The following is a 10,638-nucleotide window of genomic DNA, read 5'->3' as shown; positions in this document are numbered from 1 at the left end:
CAATTTTGTACATGGATCTTAAATGTAAGACACGTGGCCGCAGCGCTCGGCCCTCTAGCATGTCCAAGCCGCAGCGCTCGGCCCAGAAAGTGTCTAAACCTAACCTAACCCTAAAATAATACAAAACAACTTAAAATTAAAGTTCATGTATAAAATTGATAAGAAGGGGGGGAAGGGCGTCGATTTTTTGACCCCCCCACCCCTTTCAATTTTGTACATGATCACTCATTCTTCAGCTAAATTATTATTATTTATTTTTTATTATTTTTGGGTTAGGTTAGGTAAAGACAACTTCTGGGCCGAGCGCTGCAGCTAGGACAGGCTATGGGGCCGAGCGCTGCGGCTATGACAGAGTAGAGCGCCGCGGTTAGGACAAGCTATGGTGCGCCGGGCGCTGCGGCCACATGACCAATTATTTCCACGTGTTACATATGATATCCATGTTCATAATTGATAGGATGGGGGGGGGNCAAGCTGTCGTCAGAGTTGGGTCTAAGATTGGGTCTTAAAGCTGCGTTTAAGGAATTAAGACTCGAGCCGAAGTTTTTAAATCGCGGGCTCTGGATTGTTTTTAATATACATATACTGTTGTAAACCCTAGGCTGAGAAGGAGTTTGCTAAATATGATAAAACTCGAGTTCAGATTCTTCACTTGGATATATCAAAGCTCAAGTCTGTTAGGTGAGATATTGATTTTACTGCCTTTAGACCAACTATACCGACCAATGATTTTTGCAACAGAAGGAGGTTGGAGGTTAACTCTGGGACAGTTAGGTAAGATCTCAAAAGACAACTTTTTCAGGAAAATAAAAATTTACCTAACCACAGGTTCCCTCGACCAATTGGTCGGTAAAGTATATTTCCTTAACTTTCCTGTAAAGTAGTTTAATTAAAGGCTTAAGGGATTATCGACGCCCGACGTCGTCGTTATTTCATGGTTTAAAATTTTATGTTTTTGATGATCCAAACCTCAAAGAGGAAATAATTTTCCACATTTCTGATATTAAGTTCTGGATTGACCCTATTCAGTTCTTATTTTTTCATAAAGATTCAAAACACACTTTCGTGATGTGCTTCAATTACAGATCTTAATTTAGAGAGAAAAAAAATTTTTAAGCAACCAAATTATGTTATCAATTCCATCGGTTGATTAAAAAGTTAAGATTACAATATATTAGATTATTATTTATTCAATTGTAAACCTCTTATTTATTAATCAGGAGATTTGCGGATGATATTAAATCCATGAATGGCTCTGTTCATGTGTTGGTAAGATAACTTTTTTTTCTTTGTTCAGAGCTGGTAATTCTTATTTTATGGATATCGAGATCAATGCTAAATCTCCTCTTTTTTGTTAATCTGGGGACTAGTTAAATCTTAAATTGATATCCAAGAAAGTGTCTAAAATTCAACCATTCAGTGTTTCATTTGCAGAAAACGAACAGCCAATCAGAAGAAGGAATTTTTTTTGGCAAGCAATCAATGAGTAAACTTTTCATTTGTCAGAACCCAGCAGAGATATTTAAAAAAAAGGATTTAGCAGAACATCATAAGTGTCCACAGAGGATATCGAGATTGAGCGAATGGGATTAAGGGTATCCAACACCAGAGTTTCCGCTCAAATCTGTATTTTATGTGGAATAACTTATGATGTTAAATAATATTTAAGCTGGGAAAGGGGAGTATGAAAACTTTATTTACTCTATGCAACTTAATGTCATCAATTTGTACAGGGTGAAATATTATGTGATTTTATTTGGTCGTTCGGTTGGATTTTTTTTTTATGATTTAAAGATAAATACTTCTGATTGTATTGAAGGTGAATAATGCCGGTATACTGGAGAAGGGAGGGCGACGGGAAACTATAGATGGTTACGAGGCTCATTTTGGAACAAACTATTTAGGTAGGAGCTCGCATAAGGGATTGTACACTTAATTTTAAGTTCAACTCTCCATGAAAAAAATGTCAACGCCCGATTGACACAGGTTCCCTTGAAACTTTTATCGGATCAATAGTGTAGAAGATTTTATTTCCTGAAGTGTTTACTTCTGGACTCTGGTATTTCATTTATGTTTTCCTACAGAAGAAATGTACAAGTTACTTTTATAAAGAATTAACAATTGAAAATAATCCGTTTTCAAAATTCTAAACAATAAAATTAAATTCATACTTGATCAGACAAAGCTTTTAATGGTACCGTTGTGAATAGGGAAATGTAATCTGTGCATGGAGATGCACTTGAAATCACACTTACAGTCCCTTTAATCCGCATGTTCCAGCTCCCCTAGACCGTTTTCAGAATGCGGATCCGGATTTAGGAATTTAGATGGTTAATTTTTTAATTAATAAAAATTTGAGCAAACTTTAAGTTTGCTTTTCGCAATTAACTTTCCTTTAAAATGTTCAAGGCCCATAACGATAAAAATGATAAATTAAGTTTTGAGATAGACGTTTCCAATCAGTAGAAGAAAATGTGGAAGGCATGCGACTTATTGTCAGTGGTATTAAATCAACTACCGAAATCTGCAAGTTAATTATAGAGAAAACTGCATTTAAAAATAAATAAAACACATATCTTCATCATTTCTGCTGAGATAATTTTTTAAAAAGTGCATCGAAACAATTTATATGCCACACTACAATTTCAGGTTACATTAAATTTGCGTTAAAGGGAGTGACCGGTAATGTATGGTAGTTGAAGTGCGAATGTATTATTATTGAGCATTTTTTAAGGATTAATTTGAGACTTATTTTGAGAAACGGTTTTATAAAAATTATTCCAAAAGGACGAAGAAAAATGTAACAAAATTTCTACGGTAAACTAATTTGATGTTTAGTAACATATTTCTCATTAGAATTTGTCAATAAATCAATGTTTAAATCAATTGTTTCCTTTTCAACATTATATTGATTTTCCTATTCTTAATGAATTTGTTCGCAGATTTCTTTAAAATCTTCTAATGTATTCTTTTCATAAAAAAAATCCAAGGAGAAAATGGTTTTGAACATTGAGACATTACAGAAAACAATTACTGAATTAGATTACTTATTTTCGATGACAAGATGTAATTTTTATCTTCTCAACCTATTCCTAAACAACTAATTAGTTTACTGTAGAATTTTTTGTTACATTTACCGATTCTCAAAATCATCCCTCCAAAACGGGCAATCTAAGAGAATTTTAAAGATTGCATTTGCGCTCTTGCTGAACAAATATGCACCGTAAAAACGTCTCTTAGGTCTCAAATAAATCATAAAACATTCTCAATAATACTGCAATCTCAGTACAACTACCATACATTACCAGTCGCTCCTTTCAATAGTTAATTTAATCTCAAGGTCATGTCCTGTTGACCTACCTGCTGTTAAACTTGAGGAAGGGGAAAAAAGGATGTCAGCAGACTAGAGTCATTAATGTTTCCTCATGTCAACATAGAGGTAAACACAAGAGTGTGTATTTTATTAAATTATTTTTTCCCCCTTTTTGAAATTTATTCTCCCCCCTCAGAAGTTGGGTATGTTGCGCTGAGCGGCAACATTTTAAGAGTTTTGTTGTCTGAATTGGCGGAAATAAATGAGTTAATGTGGAAAAGCTTAAAAAAGGATGTTTCATTTGCTTTTATGTCCAATTTTTCATTTTTCCCCTAGATCGGGTGGGAGGGCTGGGGCGGCGATTCTTAAAAATATACACCCTTGGGTAATCAACTCAATAGAAGAATCTGTTTCTTCAAAAAGTATAAATGAATTTTCTGCAGTATTTTATGTATTTTATAGTTCTTCGTCGAGCTAATTGATTTAGAAATAAGGAGTTCAAGGTAAAAAAAAAACAATGAAAAGGGCATTGCTGAAGATCTGGATCCGTTGGATCAGAAATATTTTTACTTCCCGGATCCACATCAACAAAAATATTTGGATCCACGGATCCGAATACAAGAGGCGAAATAGCAACCACAAACTGAAAAAATACTTTTTGCTCTAAAAATCCAAATCTGAACTGTTGAAAAAAAAAGAGAGCTAACTTGTTAAACATTCCCATTTATCTGAAGTCTAAATAGTTTATAAATTAGCGAAAAATAACGAAATTTATTTGATAATTCAAAGAAATGTTCTGCTCAGGCCCTGGTTCAAAATGAAATAAATGGACCTAAGCACTGAAAAAAGGGTTTTATCAATGATTTGCTAGTTAATACACCAGTGTTCCAAAAGAGCAAAAGTTTAGTATTGCGGAGCAAATTCAAATTGTTCTTGGTTCTCACGCATGAGGGTGATTGGAAACATGTTTCTGTCAAATCATATCACTCCGTCCTGGTGAGATATTGAGGTTTTTAAAGACACACCCTGTATAGCTGGAGACACCTTTTAAGTGCTTAGAAACTTTTTTCTATTAAATTATTCCATTAATTTCTTTTCCCAGACCTTTCTGCATGTATTACCATTTTCGTGATTGTTCTTTCAAGACCCGTGACTGACTCATCCTCAACTTCAGCGGCTCGGGCGGCCCACTTGTACTGCTGTACATTCAAGATTTGACTGAAACTTGTTTCCAAATAATCCTCATACATGAGAACTAGGAACAAGTTGAATTTGCTCCGCAATAACAAGTTAAAAAATTTTGTTCTCAAGGAACACTGTGTACAATACCTCTTTAATGTTTGTTTTTAATTCAATGTTTAAATAGTTGGATCCTGGCTAGATTTTGAAGACCTGAACATGAAAAATTCATATTCAATGGAACAGGTCAGCATTTTAGTTAAATGGATTGTTTAATGTCTTTATATTTTGGTAATATGTGAGGTACAAACTTTTCAAGAAAAAAAATTAGAATCATTTCTTTAAATTTTGTTTAGGCAATGTTTACTACTTAGAATGCATAGGATCCGGATCTATTGGATCCGCAACACTTTGGCTTTCTGGATTCAGATCCGGATCCCAGGGGCTAAATACCAACCAACACCTGCTTAAAAAATGGTTTATTTAGTTTCAGCCAGTGCTTAGGATCCATTTAATTAATGCGGGTCCTGGATCCGCACAGGAAAAAATGGATTCGATTTGTCTTTATGCTTAAAATCGATGAACAATGTAGAGAGAAGTAAATTTTTAATCATCTCTTTTTTTTAACAGATCAGATTTGGGTTTTAGAGCAAACGATTTTTTGTATACAGTTTTTGGTTGACATTTGCCTCTTGGATCCTGCATATTTTTGCGGATCCAGCGGATCAGGATCTTACATACTGGTTTCCGCATTAAATAAGCAAAAAAATTACAGAACATTTTTTTAGCATTTTTCATCTGTTTAAAAAGTCAGTAAATTTAGAGGAATTTTCATGACCTGGATCCGGATCCATCTTTTTACAAGGCGGATCCGGATCGGCGTCAAAAAGATATAAATCCTAAACACTAATTACCCTGAATTAATATTAAACTGTTCACCAAACAAAATATTATCAGAATTAATCTTCAGGCGTATGGGAACTCGAAGGCTGCCATGGTTATGTTTTCACAGATATTAGGCATAGCATCAAATTCAATATTTATCATTCTTAGTTGATAATCTTTTAGGGGCCGGGTCGTAGCGCAATGATTTGTAAAGCTTTAACCGTTTTATTGAAAAATAAATGGGTTTTAGGGGAAAATAAATTTTATTTTTGGGTAAAAAGTGTTCTTTGACAAAAAATTGCGATTTTTTGATAATTTTTGTCATGGTTTCTACGTAAATTTTTTTCTTAGCAAAAAATGTTCTGCTTTGTGTCATCTCTGGTACAAAAATGTAATAAAAATCTGCATTTGTCTTAGTCCACGCTTTAAACCACTGTGTGATTGGTCAAAGCTTTAAGCCACTGTGTGATATTGTCTCTTTTAAATATGTTTTCTTGTTGTTAGAGACTAAGTTTAGTGTTCCCAGTGTTTCCTTACATCCTGGTGTAGTTTATACAGATATGGCAACCAGGAAACCAGAGGGACATTTATTAACCAGGAGGGGGTGACAATTTAACTAGGAGGGAAAATTAGTAATCATGTTCTAAAATTTTAAATGGAAATGTCGGCGATTTTTGGAAGATAAAAATAGTTGAATTAAAATTTTAACATCCCTTGGTCTACAGTGAATCTAGTTGGGTGTCTTTAATAAGCAGGCGAGCTTACAGTTATCATAAAATCGGACTTTTGTTTAAACTTTCCAATTTTAATCTTTAATAACCAGGCGAGCTTATAGTAATCATAATATCTTACTTTTGAGTTTAGAGTGCCCTGAATATGTAGTTGTAGATTTTAGAAGGGGTCATTAAAACAACATTTTTGTCGTCTGATGCATCCATTTGGCGTAAAACTATGCCGAATTTTCGAAAATCTCTTTTACCTCAACATTGATAAATGTAGTGGTGTTAATTGTTTCAAAAAGATTTTCAAAATACTATTGAACTTTACAATATCTTTATCCCAAAAAAAATTTAAAAATGGAAAAAGGATCTGAAAACAAGCGTTACACCGCGTTCGACATTTGGTCGTTTTTTTTGCATGACATAATTCATGAGAAAGCGTAAATTTAAAATATAAAATTTATTAAACATTTTCTCTGATTAGACTAGTTAGCCAAATTTTGACCCAGAAAGAAAATCTATGGAAACATGAGGCAAAACTGTTAAACTGAAAGCACACAACTAGATAATGTTAAGCATGAGTTCAGGTATCTGATGAAGAGTAGTAATGAAGGTGCAAGTTCTCTGGTTTACGCTGCTTTAGATCCAATTCTTTATAAAGTAGGATATTTTCCGGGTTTTATTTTCACAAGCTGTTGTGGAAAAAAAAATAAAACAAAATCCATATAATTTTTGTATTCAAGAATAGACTTCTTACCATAACAACACTGCCCTTTAAACCTTCATCTGAGTAACAATTATAGAGATAAAGCTTGCCAAATTCTGTCAACTTCTTTTTACTCTTTGCAGCATAAATCTACAAGTCAATATTATAAATAACCTTTAATTAGAAATATTTAATGTTAAGCTGTTTGCTCAGACAAAGGTTTAAAAGGTACTGTTGTGAATTGTAAAATATTACGTTACGAGAAAAAGGCTTATAGAATAACTGAATTATTTGGCCAAGAATTAATCAAGTTTACAGCTGTAGAAACCTATCCCTTTAAGAAATAAGTTCCATTTGCTTCACCCAGACTAGACTTTAAGAAAATACGTTTTTCTCTCAAGTCAATACTTCATGAACGAAAACCGGTTTTTATGACGATTAAATTAAATAACCGTAACTAATGCAAACGAAAAAATATTTGGGCGAAATATGACTTCATGGGTATTAAAAGATCTGTCTTGGAACACAGAATTTAAGAACGTTGTAATCGTACAAATTTGTTCATAAACAAAAAAGTGAAAAAACGGTTATAGGAGGACATTTGGACACAGATTTAAAAAATAACCCGTTTTAGGCCTTAACTCGACAAATTTTTAATCGACATTTTTTGAAAATTTGTCTAATATGTGGCCTTAGGCGGATCCTTTGTTATACATTTAAGCTTGTTCTAAAGATTTTTAGTTTGTTTTCTTAAAATTCAAATTCGTCATTCTAAAATTGGTTTTGCAGAAAAACTTTTTCTCAAAGTTGGTCAAATTTAATGCTCATTACCAATCCGGTTGAAGCAATTAACATTTCAAAAATGCTTTTAAAATCAACCTCTCTTACTCAATTTATATATTTATATTTACATTTTGTTTAGGTTTCACGAGCTGGTAAATATTTGAAGAATAATCAACTTGTAAACATTAGTTCATTCACGGCTGCTAGGAATCTCATTCATTTATTCATTTGTTAATCCTTTCACTTCTTAATGATTTTGATAAATGAACGTGGTTACAGGAATTTACAATTTATTCCTATTTCTCTTCGTGCAAACATTTATAAAACTGACATTCGTGTGATAAAAAAACTACATCAATATTAAAAACATTTAAATCTAGATAAGCTAATCACACACAAAATTCTAATCTGTTCTAGTTTCTGCTTAATAAAGTGTTGTCAAATTCTTTTTATCATCAAATAGAGCCATTCGGGAAAAAAAGAGCCAAAAATATCCCTTCATTCACATTTAAGTTTTCTTAAATTTATCAGTCAGTGTTTTGTTACTTCTTTTTTCTGGATTTTTTAAATACCTTTTATTTTTCGTTCTTTCTGAAATTATTTACTCTCTTTCTTATTCTTTCAAATTTTTTTCTTATTTTTATTCAATTATTATTTTTCAATGAACTATTTATTACTGCATTCATCGATCTTTGCAATCTTTCTATACACTCATTTTTCAGTTTTCATCAGTTTTTCTTAAAATAGTTTTCCCATTTACCCATGAAACTTTTATCTGATCAATAATGTGCAAAATATCGTCATTTTTATTACTAAACAAGTTATTATATTAGTCACGACAAAACATAAAACACAATTAAAAAAAATTCTTTTTCAAGAAAAACCATAACATTCATACTTGAGCAGGAAAGGATTTAAGTTTTAAAAGATTATTTTAAATGATTTGATGAAGGAGTAACCAAAAAAAGCTGTGGGACAAGACCTGCTGTATGCTCAAACCTCATTTTCAGAAAAGATAAATGACGAAAGAATATTCCAGCGAATGACAAGTAGCAAGTTTATGGAAGCGCTGACCCATTATTTCACTGATTGTTGGGATTGATTGTAAAACCAAAAATGTAGATTCTATGTTTTTAAAATTAATTTCCCGCATTATTTAAATTTTTAGGATTTTTTATTACACCTAATCCCCCCCCCCTCCCCCGCCAAAAAATGCATCTTTATTTTTTACAACTTGTGATAATTATGATAGACTTATAATTCGTTTGTTATTAAAATTGTGATTGCACGTAGATGGATGGACCTATAGACTGAAATATTTGTTACTAGCTGAAGGGCCCAGCGTTGCCCGTGGAATTATTTTCAATTTCGATTTTTTTAGTCTTAAACACGACCCATGAGTGTCCACAAAAAAATTTAGCCCAATCGGTCCAGCCGTTTGGACTCTCACATAACCCATTTGATTTAATATTTTGACCTTTTTTGAGGTCGTTATAGAAGGGAGGCCAAACTGGAGGTCAGATATATGTGTCAATATCAGCACTTGATTATGGGGTAGCCAAAAATATGAACACCTCAAACACTGGATTCGTTGCTGCAACAGTATTCCTGGGGTTCCTAGCTTTCGTTTGATATGCATAAAGCCATAGTTAAAACCTTATCATTTTTGGAGGTCATTTAGGTCATAAGAGGTCGTAAGAGGTCATTAGAAGGTCAAACATTGAACTTGTTACTGCTACTGTATTCCCTGGGTGGATAATTTGAACCAAAAATGAAGGCAGGCCCCCCCCCCCCTACAACAACCATGCCAACTCCACCATCCCCTTTTCTTCGTGATCCATGTAGATGACTTAAATTAGACGCTGCATGCAAAATTTTAGCTTTCTATCTAAATATTTAGGACCAAACGAAGCAGTACAAAATTTGGTGTGACAAAGTGTCGAATTCCCCCCGCCCCCCTTTTTTTCTGTTGGCATTTTGTCTTGGCTGCTGAAAACATCCTGCGTGGATTTGTTCATGTCTCAATAGAAATCAAAAGCCATTTCATATCTGAATTGATTCAATTCAGGTAATTGCAGCTAGGAAATCTTGGCCTAAGTTTGGAATGTCCAAGGGAGATAAACCAGGTAAAATATTATTGCCCGGCGGAGGTAACTATGACCCTGGCGGTTGGATTTTATGAATTTGATTTCTGAAATCTTTGAACGATTAAAATTTTTCTGAACAAAGGAGCTTGTCTGTCAGCTTTAGTCCTTATTTCAAGTGACGTTTTATTCAAAGAGTACATGTCCGATTCACAACAGAACCCCTGAAACCATTATCTGATAATGAAATGAATGAAATATTCATGTTTATGTTTTTGAACTTGCGCTTTTTTCTGTGGAAACAATGGGAGGGAGGGAACTATAAATTAACATTTTATATTTTCACTTACGACGACATTTTGTATTAATGAAAATACGAACTTAAATATTTTTAATTAAAAAAACTAGAAAGCCACAAAGACTGAGACTTCAGATTTCAGAGACAACTGTACAGTGTACAGTGTACGGAGTTTATATTCTGATCAAGAATGTAAGGCAAGGAAAGTCAATTGCGGTTGTGTATACTCTGTGTACATATTGAAACCAGTTCTCTTTGGGGGAATTTGTAAACAATAATAGATGCATCAGTGTTCGTTCAGTATTCGAGGAGGGGGGTTCAATGGAGAATTTACTTCTCCTTAGTACTGTCTGTGAAAACATTTATTTGGAGGGTAAGTGATTAAAAAAAAAATTAGCAATCGTCCAATCTTTTAAATTTTCATGCTCATCATCTAAATCTTTGATTTTTCTGTGCAAATTCAAGTTTTCTCCTCCGTTTAATTGTAAAATTTTCTTTTTCTTAATTATAATTATAATGCCTTTTGATCATTACTTCTCCCTCTTCCATTTATTATATATTTGAATACATTTGTCTCTTACATTAATTATATATTTAAATACATTTGTCTATTACATTTATTTCAATACATTTGTCTCTTACATTCATTATATATTTCAATACATTTGTCT

At 33.0% G+C, this 10,638-nt stretch overlaps 1 protein-coding gene and 1 long non-coding RNA gene across 6 annotated transcripts in view; both read left to right on the top strand.

Moving 5' to 3' along the window:
- The first annotated feature begins 580 nt into the window (after positions 1 to 580).
- Positions 581 to 8,986, top strand: LOC111695464 (dehydrogenase/reductase SDR family member on chromosome X). 5 transcript variants are annotated; one of them, XR_002763876.1, is made up of 11 exons: positions 581 to 681; positions 1,221 to 1,269; positions 1,817 to 1,904; positions 3,341 to 3,439; positions 4,680 to 4,738; positions 5,463 to 5,511; positions 5,882 to 5,948; positions 6,103 to 6,132; positions 6,673 to 6,683; positions 7,725 to 7,792; positions 8,538 to 8,986. XR_002763876.1 is itself a non-coding variant. In XM_023464802.1 (11 exons), exons 2-11 carry the CDS (start codon positions 1,246 to 1,248, stop codon positions 8,602 to 8,604), a joined length of 624 nt encoding a protein of 207 aa, XP_023320570.1. In that variant the 5' UTR covers positions 581 to 681; positions 1,221 to 1,245; the 3' UTR covers positions 8,605 to 8,986. The 5 variants fall into 5 exon arrangements, 4 of the variants coding, with proteins under 4 accessions (XP_023320570.1, XP_023320572.1, XP_023320573.1 ...); XM_023464802.1 differs by lacking the exon at positions 6,673 to 6,683 and adding an exon at positions 6,684 to 6,756; XM_023464803.1 differs by lacking the exon at positions 6,673 to 6,683 and adding an exon at positions 6,684 to 6,756 and having other exon boundaries at positions 582 to 681; positions 1,820 to 1,904.
- Positions 8,987 to 9,632: 646 nt separating this feature from the next.
- LOC111695468 (uncharacterized) overlaps positions 9,633 to 10,638 on the top strand; it is a 6,072-nt gene continuing 5,066 nt past the window's right edge. Inside the window, exon 1 of the long non-coding RNA XR_002763877.1 lies at positions 9,633 to 9,711. This is a non-coding gene — a long non-coding RNA (uncharacterized LOC111695468). The remainder of the gene's footprint in view (positions 9,712 to 10,638) is intronic.

This window comes from Eurytemora carolleeae, unplaced genomic scaffold, assembly GCF_000591075.1.
Source record: "Eurytemora carolleeae unplaced genomic scaffold, Eaff_2.0 scaffold213, whole genome shotgun sequence".
NCBI lineage: Eukaryota > Metazoa > Arthropoda > Copepoda > Calanoida > Temoridae > Eurytemora > Eurytemora carolleeae.
The sequence above is the reverse complement of the archived record's forward strand: the minus strand, read 5'-3'. Positions and strand labels throughout refer to the sequence as shown.